Source organism: Hippoglossus stenolepis, chromosome 20, assembly GCF_022539355.2.
Source record: "Hippoglossus stenolepis isolate QCI-W04-F060 chromosome 20, HSTE1.2, whole genome shotgun sequence".
NCBI classification, from domain to species: Eukaryota; Metazoa; Chordata; class Actinopteri; order Pleuronectiformes; family Pleuronectidae; genus Hippoglossus; species Hippoglossus stenolepis.
The window spans coordinates 16,975,978-16,999,574 of NC_061502.1; the positions used below are offsets into that span (position 1 = coordinate 16,975,978).

A 23,597-nucleotide genomic window follows, 5' to 3' on the forward strand; every position below is an offset into this window, starting at 1 on the left:
CTTTATTTTTTAGCCCATAATCAGACAAAAGGACTTTTTAATCTGGGTCTAATTCAAGTTCTAATTCTTAGTCAATTTCTGAAAATGATATTGAAAGTTTGCTTTTATTAAATATTAATGTTCTGACGATACTTTGTTTTGTTTCCTCTTTTTGCACCTGTTGAAATATCTGTATAAATAAGTGCAACAACAGATGCAACAAATAAGATGTGAAAGATCCAAATCGAAATATATTCGATACTTTCACTTTGGTGTCTCAGGATTTTTAGAATAAAAAGCTTTGGCTGGAATTAAAGACAAATACAAAATCCATCTCCTGAATAAGAAAGGACAGAAGTGGGTTTTGTCGGCTGCTGCTTAGCGATGAAAACAGGCCGACAGGAGAATTCATAATCAGACGACACATCACAGCGTCACAGACGACCAGCGACTCCCAATGCCCTCGGTCTTATTCCAGTCACCTGCTGGTAACACTGGAAACCAGAAAAACCTGAATTTGTGTTTGACTGCACGACACCACATCCTGTCATGAAACGCTTTACAGCAGCGGGGAGGTGGAAGGTGAAACCCGTCATTTAAGCCACCGCAGCCTCGTATTACAACACACACACTTCAGAGAACATGTTTCTTTACATTTTAAGCCCGACAGTTAAAATAAAAAAGCACGAGGATCACGTTAAAGGATAAAATAGTTTATTTTATAGTCTCATAGTAAAGGTAGGCCTCAACTTGCAAGACAATTGTTGGCAGTATGTACAACATACTTGTAATTTCCATGGAATGGAACCGGACAAACAAAAGACCCATTACACTAATGATATCCTCCTAAATGGAAATAAAAATGGAAACAATATACATACACACACGTTTCCTAGACACGCAAAATGCTTCCTTATGTCTTGGGGTGGGGGGGGGAGATTCAGCAACATTGATTTTACCGTGTAAAGCACAACACATCGACTGGGACCGATTCCGCTTCCTTGTACTGCGACGGACGGGAGCTACCTTCTGACATTCAAGACCTATTTCATACCCTTAAGGAAAAACTACATGTGACAAATTGGCATTTTCTTTTCTTTTTTTTTACCCCAATGACTCGTGAGATTACTACAAAATGCATAACATATTTAATTTTTTTTTGTTCTCCAACTTGAAAAAACATCCAATCAAATGCGTTGTTTTTTTTTTTGTATAATAATAATAATATATAAAACGAGATGCCTAACGTATTCAGCCACCTAAAGTCATTCACTACTTCAAGCTAAAGGACGAAATACGATACAGGTTCAGGAATATTCTCCTTCAAAACATCCATTTTCAACAGAGTCACGTTTTCTATTTTTCTCTTTTTTTTCCCCTCGCGTTAGCAGACGTGGTCGGACAGGAAGCGTCTGCTGAGATCCAGTGGGGCCTGAGGTGGGTTTCGTTTTAACGTTCGCTTCAAAGCGCCTTCACATTCTTTAGTGGAAAATAATTAAGCTACAAATTGGTTGTGGTTTTTTTTTTTTCAGTTTTATTTTTAAAAAAAGGTAAACTTCTCCAGGACCATTTATATCTAGGTGTGTGTGTGTGTGTAGATTCTAAACAGGTTGTTTTTTTTTTTGCTTTTTTAAATCAAGAAGAACAAAATTAACAAAAAGAAAAGTAAAATATATAATATAGCAGTGCTTGGAGGAGTACGCCTGGTGCTCCCCCCCCTCCCAAAACAACCCCGGGTCGGAGGAGGGGCTTCATTGAGGGTACAAAAAAAGCATCAAGTCTTTAAGTAGCCAAGCTGCCTCTTTTTTTGGGTTTTGGACTGCGGACGTCGCTAGAGGGGAAATACCAATGACGCAGAACCAGGGAAGAGAGGGAGAGAGAGAGGGAGGCGGGGAGGGAGAGAGAGAGAAAGGGGGAGGGAGAGGGAGAGGGGAGGGAGAGAGAGGGAGGCGGGGAGGGAGAGGGAGAGAAAGGGGGAGGAGAGAGAGGGAGAGGGAGAGAGGGGGAAAGGGAGGGAAAAAACCTGAAGCTCTCTACATTAATTGAAGCAGTCGTCTTCCACCCTGCTGGCTTCCTCTCTCCTGTTCGCAGAGACCGGGTGGAGCGAGAGAGGGAGAGAGGGTGGTGGTGTGAGGAGGTCTCAGGGGGTCACGAGTCTCCAGTGCGAGCCCACCCAGAGATGGAGGAGAGAGAGCGAAGACGTCAGTGAGGGAGCGGCCGGGCGCGGTGGCGGTGGTTGTCGTTGGCGTTCGCTCTCACCCTCCCCCTTGTGCTCCGCCACCTCCACCTCCACCTCGGCCGGGTGTCGAGTCGATGGGCTTCCTAGCTGGCCTCCACGCGCAGCTTCTTCCTGTTGGGCGGCTCCTCCGGCTCCGACTCGGAGCTGGAGTCGGAGCCTCCGTCGAACGCCGACACGGCGCTGCCTTTGGGGTTGGTGTACAGGCTGCTGTCGGACGAGGAGTAGCTGGCCTGGAGCTGGGCCGAGCCCTTCACCTTCTCCAGGGCACGGACTGCAGGAACACAGAGGAGGAGGAACAGGGTTTCACAAAAGAATTTGCCTCACCTCTTTCACTGCAGCTCCATTTTTATTTGCTGGAAAAGAAATGACTGGATTCTCAGAACTCCCTCTTACCAGCAGTATTAAAATCAGGTTCTGAGAATCTAAACCCGCAGGTGTAATAAGTAGAAACATCTTGTATCCCTGAGCCTGAGCGAGACAGTGAAAGTGACGCAGTGAAAAGCATTACCTTGCTGCTCCAGCAGAGCATTCTGTCTCTTCAAGTCGTCGATGTCTTGCTGGTGCGTGTGATTTTTTCGCCTCATGTACTGGATGTACTCTGTGGCTTTGTCTAGGATTTGAGCTCGAGACGCCTGTTTGGTAGACTGCTGTTAGTGACACATGCAAAAATGAAGCAGTGACGCATGTATACAGTCTTGAACGAAAAACGCATGCACGTTATTTTGCGACACACAAACACACACACACACAAACAACGGGAGGGAAATCTGTCTCCTCTTAACGTGTCTCTATGTTCTAGCACTTCAGTCTGACATCCAGGGGTCAGTCAGGTCACGACCCCGACACACAACAGTGTTTGACCCGGTTACAGCAAACAAACTGCAGCAGCCTGTTAGTGGATGACAGAAACTTAAACCTAGTATATATATAATATAAAATAATATATAATGTAATATTCCTGACTGAAAGGTTTGATAAAAAACGATGATAAAACCAGAAATCATTTACATTTAAGAAACTGAATATTTGGCTTTTTTTCCTCTTTATAATCAGCTGAGCAGTTGCATCAGCTTTAGTTGTTGCATTAAATGAGTTAGACTATCATTTTGGAAAAGGAACTAAATGGTTCCTAACACATGCCTCCTAAAAACTGCCCGTTTAAAAATGTAAATTCACGAACCTGACGTTACAGTAAAGGCCAGATTTTTAAGTGTGTGTGTTTACCAAACAACTATTGAGAATTGATACCCAGCCCTAATGTTCATGGCTTCTACAGAGCAATAACAGCAGTATGGTTGTGAGAGAGGCAGGGGGGGGGGGGGTCCCTGACTGAGGCGGCTGTAACCGAACACTTTCTACACATTATGAGCACTCATCTCTCCGAGCATCTCGCGAGCCGCCGCCCTTCGCACTGCTCGCCCGTCCTTCACTGGTCTTTTTGGGGAAAAGAAAACACGGAGCGGCCAGTAACTGAAGCGGCTCCAAATGTCCTGCATGTCAAAACAGGAAGAGAGCAACAAAAAATGTCCTCATAATAACTTCCTGACACCGGTCCAAGTCTTAAGACTGCATCGCCCGCCTCGCTGCCACTCTACTCTGCTACGCCAGCTGCCCTCTTCCCAGCCCAACTATTTCCCTCCACTGACACACACACATTGAGTTAGGACATCTGCATCTCTGATTATTCACTAGAAATCACTATTATTACATAATGGCACAAATTATCTCATCATTACATATTCTAAAGTCAATTTCATGCTGAACACACACAAACATACAAACACAAAACATACACACACACACACACACTGCAAGCAAGCACGAGACAACGAAAAGATTCACGAGTGTGATTAGAAAAGTGGTGGGAACTTACAGTTTGAGGGTTACCAACCTTTTCGCCCTGGAGGGCGGGCACAGAGTCCCGCAGGCTATGGAAGCTGTCTTTGATGTGATCCCTACGTTTGCGCTCCAGCGCATTGTGGTGTGCCCGTTTGTCTGCCTGCAATGACAAGAGTCACACGGCCTTGAGCCCGGCAGCAGAGCAGCGTGGGTAGAGGACAGCGGGTGTCCAGCCGTCCGTGGTGAAACCTACACAAGCCCCTCTGCTGCCATGTCCCGCTCTGCCTCTACCAACCAAACTGTCACTGTGCTGCGGATTCTCTGTGGTGGTTTTCATTTAACTGTTCCAGAGTCTACAAACGTGTGTGTGTGTGTGTGTGTGTGTGTGTGTGTGTGTGTGTGTAAATCATGTGACGCGTCTTGTGGGTTTTGGTCCGAAATGTTTATACACGATGTCAAAGTGAAGTCTAGTCGAATAAGTTTAATATAATATGTTGTTAAAAAAAAGATAATAAACATACATGGTAAACATTTTTTTATGTCTTGAACAAGATGACATCAGGGATCCAACTTACAAATTAATCTGTCAATTTTCTAAGACCCGTGTATTGGTGTATTTTAGATGTATTTAAGTTTACAGGCGCACTGGAAAACTGTACTACAGCAGCTGCAGAAATGTACAAAGTCTTAAGGAAACCCAAAGTGAAATCAATTTTAGTGTTTAAAGAAATAAAATGTTCTTTACATTAAAACTCATGAAACTGACAAGATCAGGCAAATATTCATATGTGTGAAGCTACAATTCGCATTTTGTATACATCTGTATATTAACTAGAACAAGATACGCAGTGATAAGACAAGACATGGACTAAATGTACATTTTTCTCTATTAAGTTTAATTTAATGGTTCAGGCAAAATAAAAAACGCAAAGATGTTGTCAGATGCTGAGAAATTCTCATATGATCCCTTCAGTTTAGAACCAGACAAAAACTAACCACACGTTCCTCATCATGAACTACACAAGTAAGAGGTCTTAATAAAACCAGAACTAGTCATGTGTCACCTCGGTAGAGACAAAGGCAAAATAATCAATCATCAGAAGTGTCACCGATTCGTTTTATCGAGCGGTGGGTGACAGTCAGTGCTGCAGTTAACGACTCGATAACCTCCAGGAGCCTCGTGGTGAAAAGCTCAATGAAATAAAACTGTTAACCCTCTGGAAGCTGACTTAACCATGGTTGTTTACATGATCCTGTCAAAATCAATGTAAGATAAAAAAAAACAGAACAGCTGCGGCAGAAAGCCAAGGCCTCCGTCTTCTAACTCATCATGTTGTTGTTCGCGTGTGTTGATGTTATTACGTCACGTGCAGAGAAAAATGTGTCGATAACGTGCAGCGGCAAGAAAAATGGGCAAATCTCCATAACTTGAGACAAGATTTAGATCTGTGTTTCGTGTATATTTAACAATATCTGTTGAAGAAACATGTCTTATTTTGTATTTAATTAATTTGAAACACAACTTCAGTTCTTTTATCATTTGTTATTGGTTTATTGACTTGCACAAACGTTTAGCTTAGTTTGAACAGTATTTTCTACACGATGAGGCCGTTTGACTGTCACCAGGATGGAGTTCAAGTATAGCTGTACATTTGCTTGTTGCAGTTTAGGTTTCAGGGTGTAAAAGCAGAAGACTGTTGCTCGGTGATGTGTAGGAGGGTTGTTTTCTGTTCTGAACCTTGGTCTCCCTCAGTGTTTCCTGTGTTATTTTACATTGCTCAGCTTGAAAAATACGTCTCCTGCACAGGGAAATTCACGTTTCATTACGAGCCTCAGCGCTGAATCAAACTAAACAGTTTCCACGTCTCAAGTCAAGATGTAAAAATAACTAACTTATACTCGTGCCACAGCGTCCGAGAGGCCGTGAAATTCAACTACTCATTTGAATACTCATTCGACTGTAAAGGCACAAGATGGCTGCCATGATCACATGACCAGAGCCAGGCAGGAGATCAGTTTCCTGCCTGTTTTTAGGCCAGACCATCAGCCTGCAATCACATCTGATTATGGACTAATCCACGCGGGCAACAGTTTCACAATAAACCAAAGGCCTGATTTAGGTATTGGTGATACGTTAGTAAAATGGTCACGACTGCATGTGGCTGAATGGGAGTCAAAGTACACGTCATGTGACGTGGTGTCATCTGACTCACGCCATCCACAGATCACAACAGAAACCAAAACGGAGCCGCAGGTGCGACGGAGCGCAGGTTAAAACAAGCCTCCACCGTGTCACAGGGTTTGGTGGGAGGGTCAAAGTTAAAGTGTGACTCAAGCTGCTGCTTTTGAAAAAACAAAGAGGAGAAACGTCCTTCTGAGGTGACGGACCTGTAACCAAATCCTGAGGCTTCACACAAACTGTCACGCAAGTGGAACGGAATACATGATGATAAACTATTTTAAAAATAATCACTGCATATTTCCCACAATGCCCGTCTTGTGATCAGTCTGGCTGGCATGGCAACAGCTGCTCCTGTTGCACAAGAGCCACAAAGCAGCCAGGAGACACAAATCCACCAGGACCATGAGCCTCGTCGTATCACACAAACAGCCTCCGCTCGCTCTGTTGACCCTGGCATAAACAAACAGGGCTGGTGTAATTACGGCACAGTGCGGCAGCCATTTTCATATGAACAGCCTCTGTGATCTGACAATAGAATGAGGCGGAGAAACAATTACAACCTTGAACAAGCGTCAAGGTTTGTTTTCATCAAATAATCACAATCCTGAATGTTTTGTGTCGGATTTAAAGAATTTCTCATCCTTTTCTGCACTTCTCCGTGTAATAAGATAACGTAGTAAACTCTGGCCACCTTTCAGTTTAGAAAGACCAACTGCACTAACACACGTTTATACAGATCAAACATTTTATGGAGAAGGCCTGAGGTTGTTAGTCGAGGCTACAAATGCAAACACAGATACTTGCAACGTCAAGATGCACAAGGATCAGGGTGGGTTACCACTTCTGCTAAAAACATCTCTCTCTCCCCCCTCTCTATATATGCTGAGAGTTTATAGAGTCTGAATGACTAACTACAAAATAACCAACTCAACCTTTATGGACTGACTTAGTGGTGGCGTGCAAAATTATTTAGTGTCTACTTTATGGATTCTGATTCATTTTAACACTAGTTCTACATGATTCAGATCTTTTTGTATTTTCCAGTTTCGGCGATCGATAAGAATAAATAACTCAATCAATGTATATACAACAAAAATACAAGCTAATGTTATGGTGCTTTTAAAATTACTGTATATGGGACATGCCATCTGATGCACCACTGAAACCAGTGCGTTATCAGTTCATCATAAAACTGATATCATTTGCCGGCTGCCTAAGAGGACGCATGACCCGAGCTGCTCCCTCCGATCTATTCATACCACGACACGTTATGCAACTGCTCCAGGTGCCGAGTTGAGGAGCTGGTACGTGCCGATGGTCGTCTCGCATTCTCAGCGTGAAAGCCAACTTCTGGATAACTAATAACTGAAGTGTTTTTCCAGCTGTAACATAAAAACTATAAAATGGCTACCAATAACGTTTTGCCGATTCTGTTTTGAAACGATCCTCATGGAAGATCACATTCGGTCTCAAGAGTTTAAATACAACTTGTTTGTCTGAGAAGCTGAACAGAAAATGTTGTTTAACAATGAGCGCTGCCTCTGTTGACTATGTGTTTCTCTTGTTTACAAATGTAAACAAGAGATTTGTAAAGTAAACTAAAGGAACATTCTTGGATCCTGTGTACTGTTCAAGCGTTGATCAACAAAGCAACTGCCACCCAAATGAACTGTTTGTAGGTCAGGTGGGTCTCTCATTCGGAAGACACTTCATTTTGGGACAACCTACTGCCGCGAGCAGTTCTTTTCAATACTAACTGGTGCAAAAACTCAAGTTATACTCGAGACTAATTAACCCAAACTGGGAAAATCCAGCTGCCAATAGGATCATCATCACTACCATCTGACATCAGACACCTCTCAAAAGAGGAGCAGCTCCATTCATCACTTTACGAAGGTTAGTGTTATTTGTGAATTATTGACACTCAAGAGATGCTTCAAAAACTAAAATGACCCGTGATAGATAACACAACATCCCATCATATACAGTATTTTACATCCTGTTTCACTTTGTGCCCGATCAATGTCAGTCTTTAAATTTTTCTAATCAAGTCAGACATGTAATTTTTTATGGGCTGTTATTTTTTGGCTGTTTTGGCTCGAGTGTAAATGTAAAAAACTGCAGGAATGTAATTCCTTATTAAACGGCAGCAAAGTGATCAACATTTTTATGGAAAATTGTGTATTTATTTGAACCTGATATAAGATCTATGTCAACCATGACAGATATGAAGAAATATTCGAGTCCCAGAATTACTTCCACAAACCCAAAATTGAAGATAAGGAAAATCAGCCGAGTAGAGAATAACCCTGGAAAACACCACGTTATCTCTTAAACAACAGACAGGGACAGTGTCCATCGTCTGTCCCACAACCAAGCTGAGCGCACTGAGATAAATTTATCAGCACTATGATGTTCTTTTCACAGCAATATCCGTATCGTTGAGAAAGTACTACAACACAGACATTACAAACTATGTAGCTGCCAAAACAATTCTCTTTATAAAAACAAAAGGGACGACAGAAGTCAGACCTACTTAAAGGTTAAGTGTGAAAGGGATCTTTTAGCATAAGTTGAATATTAAATAATACTAGTGATGTTTTCACTTGTGTTTCATCTAAATCGTAAATTTTTGTTTTTATTTACTCTAGAATTACCCTTTATATTGAAATACTTCATATTTACACCTGGAGCCGGTCCTCTCTACGGAGGCCGCCATGTTGTTTGTTTTTTTTACAGTAGCCCAAACTGGACAAGCTAAACACATTTTGGGTTTTTATGACAACTAATGGCTACCACAGGTTCTCTGTCATGTTCGGAAGGTGAGGTGTATTCAGCTACATAATGTAACTTCACCTCTAGATGTCACTAAACTCTACACACTGAACCTTTAAATGTTTTTAAGACCTACGGTGCAAATATTTCAAATACAGACTTTTAATGCCTAAAATTCAGATTTTAGACTTTTGAAAAACCCTGCAAAACACTGTTACGCAACAATTTGTATGCAAAGTTGTCTGGGCCGCGTCGGTATATCTGCAGATTAAGGCCACGTTCTGTTGGAAGATGGAAGCAGCTGTCACTAACAGCAATGGGGAAATTCATATCCACTACTTTAACAAGTATTGAATCAAATGAAACAACGATAACTGGACCGCAGTGGATTCATGCATCTTGCTCGTGCAGTGCTTTACATTTTAAAACTATGTCTGTGTGTGATGTTTGTAAAATCCTGTGCAGAAGGCGTCATGTTGTGCCAGGGTGTATTTCTCTTTCTCTCGCGGTGCAGCTACACGTCATGTATTTGGGCTGCCAGCCCTTCAGCGGCCTGTGGAGAGAACACGGCTCTTTAATCACAGGAAAAACATCCCGCAGCAGCAGCTTCCTCACACGGAGGGATCGCACCGAGGGATGCAGGCGCGGCCGCGGTCCCTTCACCTCCTCCTCCTCCTCCTCACCGTGGATGCAGAATTAAAAAATGTCCCTCTTTCATAATGACGTGACCCAAATGTGTGAATGTGCAAATCAGGAAAGCGGAATCCCCCCGTGATGATGAAGAGGAGGGAGACACGACGGAGCGAGCTGCGTGTCCAGGGCTTGATGGGAGATGCGATATAAACGCCTCGGTGACGGGATAAAGCTTTGGTCTAAATATAGATGTCGTGTCCATGGCCGCACACAGGATGGGATGGGGGGGGAGACCCTGCAGTGCACTAACGCTGCAGCCGCGGGGAACAACCGCTGCACGAGCGCAAATCCTCAAATAACCCGTTCAGCTGTGCGCAAAAAAAATGACGCAAAGTGGCCGTGCGCGGATATTGATTTGGCGCAGAAATGAGAACCCCCCACAGTGCAGAGACATCTCCCATCGCAATCAGTATAAAAACACACACACACAGTAAAATAGATAGAGAGGCAGATGTTGTGATGGATTAAAGTGGACAGTGAGACATTTTGTGAGACAGCGGACAAGTCCCCCCAGCATTACGCACCACACAGTGATACCTCGGTGAGTCTTCCTGCAAAAGACACAGAACAAAAAGTACAATTGTAGCCAGAACTGTTCAGCAAAATCGGACTGTTTTCGCTGAGGTGACCAGCGAGTGAATCAAATTAGCTGGTTTAGCGAAGCTCCGCGGCTACGGAGAGAAGCTAGCGATGCGTGTTAACGCACCGAGCGCCCCCGATGCGCGGAGAAAAGCGGGGCTAGCCGAGCCAGCTAACGCTAGCCGAGCAAGCTAGCTCAGGCTAAATCGCCTGCTAGCACAACAACAAGGCTAAAAGCGGCGGAAAAGTCGCCAATACTCACGTCACTGTCGACTTCGATGTCGTCGTTATCGCTCATCCTTCGATACGAGTGTTCGCAGTTGGAGGGACGCGGGGCTAGAAGCACAACATGGAGCGGTGGAGCACCGAGCGGCGCTGCGGCGGACAGACTGCTAACAGCTCACGATCTGTGTGGACGAGAGTCCCGACGCCTCCACGTGACTGCACTCCCGCACACGGGACTTCCGCCCCGCAGCACGCATGCGCCACACCCGCCGGGGCGTCTGGGAAGTGGAGTCGCCGAGGCGGGTGGTTTCCCTCCATATCGCGTGTGCGTCCCTGGATTGTTGGCGTTTTTTCACAGGTACGTATATTAGACGTGAATACCTGGTAATTTATGAGCCGAGCGAATATCACGGATAAGTGTTTGTGTTGATTTGAGGGGAATCCGGGTTTCTTTAAGGACTACAACACCCGTGAGTGATTGAGCTCGCCCAGCGCGTCATAGCGTCTTTTCCCCTTGCAAGGCATCATGGGAGTTGTGGTTTGAGTCGTATTTTTGTGTCACAGGAGCTAAATAGGGCCATGGCTGAGACACGTGGATTTTAAGAATTCACCCAGGACACACACACACACACACACACACACACACACACACACACACACACACACACACAGAAACACACAGAACACAAAAACACTCACTCACAAACACACAAACACACAGAAACACTCACTCACACACACACTCACACCTCACACAGAACACAGAAACACACACGCACAGAAAAACACAGACACACACACACACAGAAAAACACACACACACACACACACACAAACATTTATTGGTTCTTTATTTCTTACTTTCTCTTTCTTTTTAAATGAGTGATCAATGGTTTTATTTAATAATTTTTGGGAAATTATTAATTGTTTGATAATTTCAGGCAAAAATCTGCTTGTTTCATTTGGTGTCTTCTTTTTATTTGAACTATCTGAATATTGAAATATGGAAAATATTTAATTTGACATATTCATTCGATTAAACTAGAAAAACAACTCAGCAGATGAATGTGTTGTGAAAACAACTCGTTAGTTTCAGGCCGATGCATCTGACCTGTCATGTTATAAAAACAACCTCCACTATGTGCACCTTGTTACCATGTGTAACAGACCAGACCATTTCATATCACACTGGTGGAAAAAATTTAATAAATTAATAAAACTGTGTTATGTAGCATGGGGGGCTGGTCACAGGACAAATTGTAAATAATCTCCTCTGGTGCTTCCTTTTTCCACAAAATTGTGCCGCAGATAAGAAGCTTACACTGTGGATTATTTTGCTCTGCAACAGCAGATCAGTCAACGTGTAAGAAAAACAAGCTTGGAGCCGCCTCATCCATTCCTCCGGCAGGTCAAGAGGCCACAGCAGCTGCAGGCGACACCCTGCCCTCCCTGCACAAACAAAGCCTCAGACCTGCACTGACCTTCATCCTTCCATCCCTGCCTCTCTACCTTTTAAGCTGGATCTGGATCATCCCCCTATTCTGCCTTGGCCTCTTGTTTCCAGTCCCCTCTGCCCATTCCACCCCACACCCCTCCATCTCATAGAGTTACACTGGATGTCCTGCAGCGGCACGGGGGTCACCCAGAAATATGGCCGGTAACTGTATAGCCTATTTAAAGGATGACGACACAATAAGGCCTTTAATAATGCATCCGCTGCAGTGAAGCCTCTCCGTCTTCATGGATGACAGCCAGAGAGCATATAGCTATATTTGTGCACTCGTAAATTAACCCAAGGGATGGGTAATGTTTCAGGGCTCACAGGAACTGATATTTCTCCCATTGCCACATCCTTAATGCTGCAGGGAGCTCCCACACTGATGAGCTGCTGGTCCAGAGGAGTAAAAAGTGGTTAAAGAAACACAAGCATGTGAAGCTGTAATTATGCTTCAAGAGGCTGAAGAGTCCAGGCAGAGACTCCCTCCCCTCCCCCCCCTGTCCTCACAGGCCCGGCCTGTTCGACCATTAAGATGCCCTCCTTTTGTCCCGTCGCAGCATATTGAAGGCAACACGAGGGCCCCAGCACGCACTCGCCATTACAGATTTTTTTTTTTTTTGTTCTTGCCATTGTTGTCTTTGCATGATTTATGACGGGGAGGGGAGGGGCTGGGGGGGCACTGTCAGAGAAACCATCACATGATGTTGGGTGACACAGAATTCATGAAAACATTTAAAACACAAAATATGACCTGGATTTAGTTACAGTCACAATTTAAATAGCTGATAATGAAAATATAATTTTTTTAAATCAATGAAGGGATTGCGTTAAAGTTGGCATTATACACTCTTAGATTTGAACGTAGTTGCACTTCAGTTCAAATGGTTTAAATTATCGGAAATGTTGCGAGCACTTTATTTTCCAAACTTTGCATATAACATCTCTTCTGGTTTTATTTATCTATTTCATTAACATATATTTATAAAAGGGCTCAAAGAGCATGTGCAGCTGAACCAAGGCCAAGAAGTGCAGCTGTTACCTGTTGGCTGTTTACTGCCCTGGAAATTTCTGTTCTGTTTCATATGAATTTACGTTTTGCTCCTCTGAGTCGAATAAAGATGTTGAAACCTAAGTGGAAGATTATTCTTCACACATTTGATCTTTTTCATTGTTACTCGTGTAAGGAGTAGTTGTTGAGTTGAGTTAGGAAAACTTCCGCTGGCTTCAGTTCCTCTTGTTTGTGTTTTTTAAGGTGGCACCAGCATGGAGGGCATCAGGGACGACGCTGCTCATTCGTGGCAAAACGACTCGTTTCTCTCGCTCAACACGACCGCTGTGTCACCGGGGGTGGACATGGCCCTCAAAACACTCACGACAACTATGGTATGCATCCTCATGCTTTCATTGGGATGCACCATGGAGCTGCCCAAGATCAAGGTGACTTCAGAAGCTGTTCATACACGACCACATCGCAGGGGACGCTCACAGTTTGAGATTATTTAATACTGAAACATCTTCCTCCTTCTTTCCAGATGCACATCATGAAGCCTAAGGGTTTGGTGATAGCACTGCTCTCTCAGTATGGAGTCATGCCTTTCACCGCCTTTTGCCTTGCCAAGGTTGGTATCGCTGCTTAGTTCCGGCACTAAAATGATTCACATCATATTTAATACTAGATAAAATAATCCTTTATTCGTCCAACAGCGGGGACACTTGCAATTTTCCAGTAATGTTCAAAGTTCAATTAATAGCACAAATTTAAATGAACCTGATTTGACGGGTGTTTTTTTTAATTCATGCTGATTCATACATTTTATTAGATATAATGATAATATATCAGATTGGTTTATTTAGTTGTAATTTCTTGTTTGGTTTAAATATACATTTAATCATAGAAGAAAAAAGGGGTAAGTGGTGTTTATAAGTGCTGGCTGTTGGTTTTGAGAGTTTAATTTAATAACGACTATAAAATAATCTGATGCAGATTTAAAAAAACAGTCTGAGGAATCAGGACTCGTTCAAAATCTATAATTGATGAAACATTTATAACAAATGACAAAATCGTTAGATCATGTTTGTGGGAGAAGACTTGTCAATAGTGATATTTTGTGTTCTATATGTTGGATTCATCATTTGTCTGCCATATATTTATGACTGATATCACTATTATATCATAATTAGATGTTCAGTGATGTCACTCTCGCTGCAGGCGTTCCAGCTGACTGACATTAGGGCCTTGGTGATTCTGGTCTGTGGCTGCTCTCCTGGAGGAAACCTCTCCAACCTCCTCACTCTGGCTCTGCTGGGCGACATTAACCTCAGGTACACCCACGCATTTATTCATTCATCCATTAGGGGGCAGAATGGTGCAGAACCACCAACATATTGGCAAAGTGTTCATAGTAAGACCTCAGAATAAGGAGGAATCGGTGAACCACAAATATTTCCACCACATTTCTTGATTTCTGGGCAATAACTGGTTGACATACACAAAGTTGTGCCGGACCAAAGTCCACATAACTTGGTCGAGCCCTGACATTTTGAATTGTGCGGGTTCCCGTTGGGAAAAGACTGGCGACCTGTCCAGGCTGCACCGCGCCTCTCGCCACAGGTCAGCTGAGATCGGCCCCCGCTCCCCCACGACCCTCAAAGGACAAGCAGCATAGATAATGGATGGATGGAGAGTTACATTCTGTGTGCTCCTGCCACCACAATCAAATTTCTCACCAGTAAATACTCTGATCCCTGTCTCTACCTCAGTATGGTGATGACTGCCTGCTCCATGTTCCTGGCTCTGGGGATGATGCCCCTGCTGCTGTTAATCTACTGTCAGGGTTTCCCTAACCTGCATGAAGCTTTGCCCTATGTCGGCATCGTCATATCTCTCTCCTTACTCTTCATAGCCAGCGGGGTCGGCATCCTCATCAACTTCTACAGGCCGCAGGACGCCAAAACCGTCAAAAAGGTCAGTGGGAAAACACAGACTGCGTATAAAGATGGACGACATTACACCCCTGACACCCATGACATCATCGGCACAAGATGGCGGCGTTCGTACACAGAATATCGAAGAAGATGCGTCCTCCATATTTTTATAAAGTCTACGGTGCAATAGCTAAAACGATAAATAGATGTTTTTTAGTGTTTTCATGTATTGACAATAAGAAAACACTGAACCTCACTTATCCTTAAGTAATAATATAGAAACAAAATAACAACTCTGCTGTCTGATTGGCTTCTTGTCCTGTTGTTCTCAGGTTGGCTTCACTTTAGCGCTGGCCTGTTATGTGGCGGTCCTTCTCATCTTTGCCATTGAGTTCTCCTTCTGGAGTTTGCTGTCTCCTCCTCTGGTGGTCTCCGCCGCTCTGATGCCTCTCATTGGCTACACCGTCGGATACCTCATCTCATCGCTGTGCAGGCTCAGCCAACCGTGAGTCGGGGGGTTATCCGGGCACCACTTTCTGATGAGGAACCATGGCTAATGGCACTGTCAGTTATATATTTAGGATTTTTTCTAGATCAAGTGTAAGCCATTAATGAGAAGGTCCGTCTTTGACATCTCCCCCAAAAGTGAAGCCAAGTAATCTTGATCGCCCCCTTGTGGCTGACTGCAGTATAGGTCCTAAACCCCACCTCTCCCATGGTTTCTGTCATTTTGGGAAGTTCTTATCAGACTGATGTTCAAGTGTAATTTTTTTTCAGTAAATTTGGTTTTAATGTTATTTGATGCTTGAAAAACGGTGAAATGCTTTAAGCTATCGATGATGTCATAATTGACAGCTGAGACTCACTGTGATTGGTCGAGCTCGTGTTTTCACTCCTGAAGATGGCGACACTCGCATCATAAATATTTTATCTTCATTTAATGCACAACGGGAGGAAGTGGAAATGTGTCTTTGATCTTTATAAATATGTTACAAATAAAATTGAAATTAATATTTATTCTTCTAGCAACTATTAATGTCATACTTATATTTATAACTATAACTTATAAGAAACATGGTTTAACGATTGTCAGAAATGTATAATTGCATTCTCCTTTATTACGTTTTTATTGATTGCTTGTGTAAATTGATCTATTTATAAATCCATAATTACAGCTTATGAGGCCTGGTCAGAGAGCAGCGCCATGACACCTAAATCAAGCTCAGATCAGAGTTCAGATCGACAGGTCGTATTTATCGTGTAAGGGAGTCTTTTATCTTTGTATATCCATGATTTATGAATAAATCTGCCTCAGGGAGCGGAGGACCGTCGCTATGGAAACAGGCTGTCAGAACGTGCAGCTGTGCAGCGCCCTCCTGAAGGTCGCCTTTCCTCCCGCGGTGATGGGCCCCCTGTTCCTGTTCCCCATGGTCTTCGCCTTCTTCCAGCTGACGGAGGGGGCTGTGATCGTCGGGCTGTTCAGGTGTCACCGGAGGTTCACGCAAAAAAAGAAAGGTGGGACTGATGCTGGGGTTTTTAAAAAAGGTTCATTAATTAAGAGTAGACACGGAAGAAAAAAAGTCTGAAATTATTTACTGTATTATGCATTGATAACACAAATTGTCTATTCAATTCATTATTAATTCTTTAGTCTGGTTATATTCTTTATTTAACAAATGATTGATCCTTCTACGTCTCATATGCATAACTGTAGTCACTTGACCTTGGGCAACACTATGGAACCTCATGATTACCTTTATGTCCACGAGTACTGCTGAACTAAAGATCAGTACAAAAGACTTAGAAGTTATTAAGAAGCAGCGTTTAATCCAAATATTCAGCCAGAAAACTTAAAATATAACAGTTTGACTTGTTGCATCATGGGATGAGTGGGACTAGGATAGATTCATCAAACTATTTATTCAGCCATTGATTCTTTACTTGTTACGATCCTGTCATTCGTACTGACTTTGCTCCGTCAACCTTCTTCATGGTCTCTCAGCTGCAGAGTACGAGCCAGCGCCCACTGACGACAACACAAATGCGTTACCATGACAGACTCACTTCAAATGCCTCCTTATTTTTGTGAACACCAGTTGAAAAAAAGCCAGATGAAGACTCAATAAAACAAGTTTACTTCGGCCATTTTGTCTGATCTGCTGTTTGACATCCTGTGGATCTATTTGCGTCGATGAAGAGAAAACTCCCGACTACGTTAAAATGTTTTTTATTGAGTCCACTGTCTTCCTACAGCGTACAAACGTCCATCATATTTGATTTCACTGAAAATACAATCCAACGGTAAAAAATGTTGTATTTTCCACAATGTTCATTTGAACCACAGTAACTTTAACCCGTCACATTACCAACAAGGTTTCTTGGAATTACATTTATACAATTATGTAAAAACAAAAGTCTCCAATGCTGTACACAAAACCCTTAACAAAAACAAGATAAAATAACATTCAGTAAAATGCTATAATTAACTGCTTTATGCATCAACTCTATTTTTAAGTGTTGAAATCAGAGAGATGAGCATCTCCCTACAAAATAAAAGCCTCAGTCACTGCAAGAAGCTGCAAGATCCTTGAAAGGATGTTATTTACTGTACAGCTCTTTAACCTGTGGGGAAATGTGCTCAATTGTACAACTGTTCATGATACTGAAGCTGCAAATGTTGGTTATAATGATGAAGGACGAATAAAGTATTAATATCATGAGATTCTGAATTTTGAGCAAATCAAGAGCACATGCAAGCCTCCAGGGTTCTACACATCACAGCAGCAGTGGGTACAGTACGTGAGAAAAACGGGGAAAGACACGAAAAGGCTTCGAAAATGAGCGATACGGAGAAAAATATGTTAAGATTAAAAAAATTATCCAAACTACGATCAAAAGTATCACAAGAAGTAAAGAAAGTGGTTGCACAGCCTATCAAAAGCGTCCCGCTGCTGCTGAAACATACAGATTCGTAGAATGAACGTAGACGCTGGGGGGTTTAGTGAGAATTAATGACGACACAGCAGCGCCGCACCGGCAGCCTTATTGGATGAATGAATTCAGGGGGGGAGGACTGACTGGGTGTAAACATGCATATGAGTCAATACTTCAGGCGAAATGTGAATCTGCTGACTTGAACTTAAATGCCAAATAATGACAATGAAATATCTGATTTTAACTGACAACTTGTGTGTTTAATGTGAAAAACTTGAAATCCAGTCGAGAAAAAAAAAAAAAAATACGTTACGCGTGTGGCAACTCCTCCGAGCTGAATCTACGACCGAAACAACTTGTTCCTACAGTTGATTCCCACTAAACGTAAACCAGGCCCTTAGCGCTGGCTGTCGGTAGAGGGGGAACGAGAGCGGGAGCGGGAACGAGAGCGTGAACGGGAAACTGAGGCTCTCTGGGCGGGCCGAGGGGAGGGTGGCGTGGCAGACTTGCTCGTCTTGGAGCAGCGCTTGGCGGCCTCCTTGGATTTGGGCGTGGGGGATTTAGGGCTGCCGGCAGGAGAGCCACTGCGACTGCGGGAGCGGGATCGGTTGTGGGCCTTGGCGGGGCTGCGGGAGCGTCGGGGGGAACGGGAGGGAGAGCGACCGCGGGAACGAGACCGGGAGCGAGAGGTGCTATCAGACCGGGAACGACTTCTGGACCTGAAGGAAAAGAGAAAAGAGAGAAACGCTCGTATAAGACACGAATACAGACTTTGATTTATATTAAATATAGCATTTCTTGCTAATTTGCCTCTCAGAGCTTCACATCGGCCCATTTTTAACAGACCAACCAATCAAGCTCTACTCTTGAGCTGGAAAACAACAATTTTCCTACCAGAATCAAAGTCTCATCTCTCTCTAATAAAAGTGCATTTTCACAAAAGTGTCTTATGTGGATAAAATAATTTAAAAGTTAGCCAAAGTTGACAATATGACTGGACAAGTAATTCAGATCGTCACATTTGGTGGCTTATTGATCAGATGACTTCCTGTGTCTGTCATCTGACTTTAAAGGAGCTAAAAACTGTGCCAGTCTTTTAAAATCTGATTAAAAATGATTTGTTCACTTAATAACAACTGTTCACTCTAGCTGTGAATAAAAGAAAGACGTGGAAACCACCATTGTCTCATTATGGGTAAAAAGGAATCCCTCAGCCACGATCATCTGACTTGAGTACATATCGATTATCTTCAGTGAATGGAGGCAGCAGCAGACAACTCACCTCTTCTTGGCTGCCTCTATGAGCTTGATTTTCCTGCCATTGATTTCCTTTCCAGACAGTTTCTCAAGGGCATTTTTCAGGTCGCTGTAAGAGGCAAACTCAACAACCCTGCGAAACCAAGAGGAAACAGTATTATTATTTGGAATCTTAGTTACACTTCCTTTCAGGAACTGGATATTGAACTGACAGAGACATAAAGTCTTACCCTTCGTTGAGTTTGGGCCGATGTGCGTCTGCGAATGTCACTTCTCCAGCTTGTCTCATGAAATCTTTCAGGTCCTACACACATAAAGACCAGTCAGTGGACGGAGGGGCTCGGGACACCAGCACAGGCTGAGACAATATACAGGACTGATTTACCCAAAAAGAGAGATGGTTAGAATCTCTTGACAGAACTACACAGGCTACTGCAGATAAAGAGGGTGAGTCCAAGAACCTCAAAGACAAAGTTCCATCAGCTAATTCTAAACAAACAAATCTTATGAAAAATAAAAAAAACAATCTGTAAAAGGTCTGTGTGCCAATTTAGATACATTTTGATAAGTATTGAGAAGAGTTTTAGCAACAGCTCTGAGATTATTGGACCCACTGCTCAACTACAGAGAGATGAACACCATCTGCATGAACTGAACTGCAGTGGTGCCACTTGGGCAGCATTTGGCACAAAGAGCCCCATTTTCCCTGGCAAAGAGGGTACAGGGCTCCGCGCCGGGACCGCCCCTGTCTCGGCACCCCGCCTCAGTAAAGAGAGTGAACAGGGTGGAAGAGAGGAAACTACTACCTGAGAGCGAAACCCTTTGGAGTGGGCCGCAGGCTCTCCGAGCCCACCATAACATCGGGATAACAGCAGATTATATCCACGGGCACCTGGGAGGAATTCACACTCTCTCTCTCGCGATGTGCGGGAACACCACAGGGGGAAGGGAGGGGGGATATCGATCGATCGAAGCCCCTCAAATTAACGAACCATCGATCAATACGCCACCATCGACTCTCGCTCTTTCCTCTCCTTTCTCTCTGCCAACTCTCAGTTTCCTCTCTCTCGCTCTCAACCACAACCAGGCGTTGCGAGTGAGTGAAGGGGCCGGCAGCGCCTCTAGTGTAGAGCGAGCGCTCACAAGACCAGCAGGCATCAACTAGGTGTTTGGACAGACTGGCTGACACCACAGGCTCAACCCAGACAGAAGGACCCAGAAGGGGTTAACTCCACCATAAGCGAGTTGTTCCACATGACACAACAGTCAGGCTGGCAAATAAAGGGGTGAAGAATTGGTTAAAATTTGAAAACAGGAACAGATTCAAGTCTTTTGATGTTATTGCTTTTTGAAATATTACTTAGCTGCATGAAATGCAGATTAAATTTAAAATAACAATTTGGACTCAAAGATTACTGATACAAAATATTAGCATGATAACTTGATTTCATTTCAGAAATAGTCTATGTTGTCTTTAGCATCACTTCTACAATAGTATGTGTATTTTGTTGGAGGCAAACTGTGGGAAGTGACAACATTTGTGGTGTTGCTGCTTTAAGAGGCTTTGTGTGTTCAAAAGATCATGTGATGAAACGAACCTGCCAGCTGACGCGAGAGGACAAATTCTCCACAATCAGGCGGTTTTCCGTCCGCATCGGAGGAGGGTTTCGACTGAAGCAGAGAAAAACCACAGTTAATTTATGCATAAAAAATGTGGGGCAGAGAGAAACAGCCCTGAACCTAAAAGCTCTCTAGATGATTTTCAATAGCAAGGCTAATTAAGATCAAGGATCATTAAAATGCTCAGCACCTGTTCTGCATTTTAAGTAAGATGTTGAACATGTCCACCTTGTAGGTCATTTATTACAGTGTAATTAAACTGGTACGCATCATTAAAAAGGAAACAAAGACCTACAGCGGCTGTTGTAAAACATGGACTGTGATAATCTGTCTATTGATTTTTATCCTCTACACAGCTTCTATTTTACATCTGTTCCAACATCACTTGTGTAACTGTCAGAGTCAGCAAAGTAAGAGCAGCAGACTCACCTCCGACTGTTCTGGGAACCTCGACCATAGCGATCAGAGAAGCGTCCACCGCCTCCTCCTCCGCCACCACCACCACCACCATCCCTACCACCACCACCGCCGCTGCTGCTGCTGCCACCTCTGCCACGGCCGCCACGCAGACGAACGCGGGCGTGCTCAATGGTCACCCTGAAATTACAAGAGGGGAAGAAAGAAAAAAAACACTTAACATGGAACAGGACAGGAAGTTGGAGCAGGAAAGGTAAAGACATGTATTGATTAACATGAATTTACATTATATTTAACAGAATAGAAACTCCTACCTTTCACTGCACAGCTCTTTGCCATCAAGCTCATACACGGCATCTTCAGCATCTCTGGGATCATCAAACTCCTGCAGCCAACACAAAAAAAAAACACTTGAGCCTTCAAAATACTCCACAAAACGGCCGTGTCCTAATCTCACAATGTCCCTCGGGTTGTTTCACCACCAATCCTCAGGTTTGACTTCAGATCCTCTGTGTTGAAGCCGCAGCAGAATCCAATACAATTGAAGTCAACGTTGAGTCCTTCATCAGACATAATAAAACACAACATGCCTCCATACTGCTCCTGTGGTGTCATCTAAGTGTCTGCAAGCCCCCGACATTCACATTTGACTCAACAGGGTCATTTACACCATGTTATCTTCCTACGAGCTGCATTCACGGACCCTCGGAAACACCATCATCATCTTTTAAGCCTAAAAGTCCACAGGAAGTGGCTAAGTTAGGGGCCACTTCCTGTGGACTTTCAGGCTTAAAACTCGGTGTAAATGACCCTGTTGAGAGTCGAATGTCAGGGCTTACAGACACTTGGATGACACCACAGGAGCCATGTTGTGTTTTTTTCCTGAATTACTCACCATTGACTTGTTGTATCTGATGCAGCTGCAACAAAGTTCACCCCTAAAACCCCAGAAGTGTTTTGTGGACTCAAACCCCCCACCGACATAGTAGTGAGTAGATAATGAGTTAACTTTCATTTTTCTGTGAACTATCCCTTTAACGTATTGCTGCAACTCAACAATAATTATCTTGGTGCAGATTATTATTATTTCTTTGACTGATTTTGTTGCTCCTGGTTACACTGTTTTTTAAATGTCTCCTTTATGAGCAGAGAAGGACAAAGACTTGAACACCTCCTTCCACGTGACGCATTTACTTAAGTATATTGGTTTTTTGGGTGTATCCTGGGTGTGTGTGTCGCCGTTTGAGGCCCAGAGGCTTTTTACAAAAAAAAAAAAATTGTGTTACGATGGTAAAAATTTTGAACTGGTCCACGGACACAACCCAGACCAGTGGAGTCCAGTGGGTGTGATACCAGTGATGCTGTGGAACAAAAGGCTGCCTTGAAAAAAAAAAAAGTCACAATACCACGAGATCTACGTGGATTCCCGTCGCTGTGAAAAAAAAAGCTGCTAAATGGAAGCTCATGTGTTTCTGCATGTAAACCTTGGAGGAATCCGCGGGACTCACCACGAAGCCGAAGCCCCTCTTCAGGTCGATGTCTCGGATGCGGCCGTATCCCTTGAAGAACCTCTCCACGTCCTTCTCTCTGGCCGTGGGGGCCAGGCGGCCGATGAAGATACGACATCCGCTCATGTTGCTGCTGGAAATGTTTTCTACACACGGGGACACAGAGGAGTTAGTCTTCAGGGGGAGGGGGTTCAACCAGCACGACACCGCGGGGTGACGGTGGTAAATAAACACAGGAGTGTGGGGGGGTGGGACGGTGAATTCAGGTTAGCAGGCCGGAGACGTTGAGCTAACAAGCTAGCTAGTATCTGTGGCTAAAAGAGGCCTGACGAGCGCGTCCTGCGGCTAATTCAAGCTAACGACGCGTAAAACACGACGGCTAATGCTGCATTTTAACCAAACGATAACTGCGCGATAACGCGACGAAGTATTCACACGAGCGTGCACGTACCTTTACGGGATGTTTCAGTGTTTAGCAGCTGACCAGAGTCACTGTGAAGTCCACAATCAAACAAAATGGAGGCGAGCAGGCAGCAGGGGGCGGGAAAACGGATCACGTGACGCACGTCGTCACTGCAGAAGACGGAAATACCCGAGAGGCGGTGACGTCAGTGAGACGAATCGATACTGCAGTTCCCCATTCTGACCACGAGGTGTCCCTCAAACACAAAGATACTACAGATACTTCTACTTCAACTAATACTACTACTGCAATACTACTAATACTAATACTAATTCTACTACTAAAATACTACCACTACTGCAATACTTCTACTACTTCTTATAAATATAGTTCTGTAGAGAAGCTACTGCTTTGTAAATACTATTAATACACAATACAATTCTACTTCTACTACTACAATACTACCACTACTACAATACTACTACTACTTCTTATAAATATAGTTTTGTAGAGAAGCTACTGCT

The 23,597-nt window shown here is 43.6% G+C and overlaps 3 protein-coding genes across 8 annotated transcripts; 1 reads left to right on the plus strand and 2 right to left on the minus strand.

Moving 5' to 3' along the window:
* Positions 1-676: 676 nt before the first annotated feature.
* max (myc associated factor X) lies at positions 677-10,730 on the minus strand. Of its 6 annotated transcripts, none has more exons than XM_035144112.2 (5): positions 10,549-10,730; positions 10,232-10,258; positions 4,092-4,217; positions 2,727-2,862; positions 677-2,489 (listed from the first exon to the last, which is right to left on the minus strand). In XM_035144112.2, exons 1-5 carry the CDS (start codon positions 10,582-10,584, stop codon positions 2,302-2,304), a joined length of 513 nt encoding a protein of 170 aa, XP_035000003.1. In that variant the 5' UTR covers positions 10,585-10,730; the 3' UTR covers positions 677-2,301. The 6 variants fall into 6 exon arrangements, with proteins under 6 accessions (XP_035000003.1, XP_035000002.1, XP_035000004.1 ...); XM_035144111.2 differs by having other exon boundaries at positions 2,727-2,865; XM_035144113.2 differs by having other exon boundaries at positions 2,727-2,850; positions 10,549-10,726.
* slc10a1 (solute carrier family 10 member 1) lies at positions 10,104-17,012 on the plus strand. Its single transcript, XM_035144107.2, has 7 exons — positions 10,104-10,869; positions 13,262-13,446; positions 13,542-13,628; positions 14,219-14,331; positions 14,770-14,974; positions 15,267-15,439; positions 16,250-17,012. Exons 1-7 carry the CDS (start codon positions 10,767-10,769, stop codon positions 16,518-16,520), a joined length of 1,137 nt encoding a protein of 378 aa, XP_034999998.2. The 5' UTR covers positions 10,104-10,766; the 3' UTR covers positions 16,521-17,012.
* Positions 17,013-17,145: 133 nt separating this feature from the next.
* srsf5b (serine and arginine rich splicing factor 5b) lies at positions 17,146-23,272 on the minus strand. Its single transcript, XM_035144110.2, has 8 exons — positions 23,122-23,272; positions 22,671-22,816; positions 21,477-21,547; positions 21,175-21,342; positions 20,724-20,796; positions 19,356-19,429; positions 19,151-19,258; positions 17,146-18,587 (listed from the first exon to the last, which is right to left on the minus strand). The coding sequence occupies exons 2-8, from the start codon at positions 22,794-22,796 to the stop codon at positions 18,266-18,268; spliced, it is 942 nt and encodes a 313-aa protein (XP_035000001.1). The 5' UTR covers positions 22,797-22,816; positions 23,122-23,272; the 3' UTR covers positions 17,146-18,265.
* Between the last annotated feature and the right edge of the window lie 325 nt (positions 23,273-23,597).

Excerpts from the sequence above, each read along its gene's own strand:
- max (XM_035144111.2), bottom strand. The coding sequence starts at position 10,584 with ATGAGCGATAACGACGACATCGAAGTCGACAGTGAC. Across the intron at positions 10,259-10,548 it reads ACATCGAAGTCGACAGTGAC|GAAGACTCACCGAGGTATCA; the intron begins GTGAGTATTGGC and ends TGTCTTTTGCAG. Across the intron at positions 4,218-10,231 it reads CACCGAGGTATCACTGTGTG|GCAGACAAACGGGCACACCA; the intron begins GTGCGTAATGCT and ends TTGTCATTGCAG.
- srsf5b (XM_035144110.2), bottom strand. The coding sequence starts at position 22,796 with ATGAGCGGATGTCGTATCTTCATCGGCCGCCTGGCCCCCACGGCCAGA. Across the intron at positions 21,343-21,476 it reads AAAGAGCTGTGCAGTGAAAG|GGTGACCATTGAGCACGCCC; the intron begins GTAGGAGTTTCT and ends TTGTAATTTCAG. Across the intron at positions 19,430-20,723 it reads CCTCTCGCGTCAGCTGGCAG|GACCTGAAAGATTTCATGAG; the intron begins GTTCGTTTCATC and ends TTATGTGTGTAG.
- slc10a1 (XM_035144107.2), top strand. The coding sequence starts at position 10,767 with ATGCGCCACACCCGCCGGGGCGTCTGGGAAGTGGAGTCGCCGAGGCGG. Across the intron at positions 13,447-13,541 it reads TGGAGCTGCCCAAGATCAAG|ATGCACATCATGAAGCCTAA; the intron begins GTGACTTCAGAA and ends CCTTCTTTCCAG. Across the intron at positions 13,629-14,218 it reads CCGCCTTTTGCCTTGCCAAG|GCGTTCCAGCTGACTGACAT; the intron begins GTTGGTATCGCT and ends CTCTCGCTGCAG.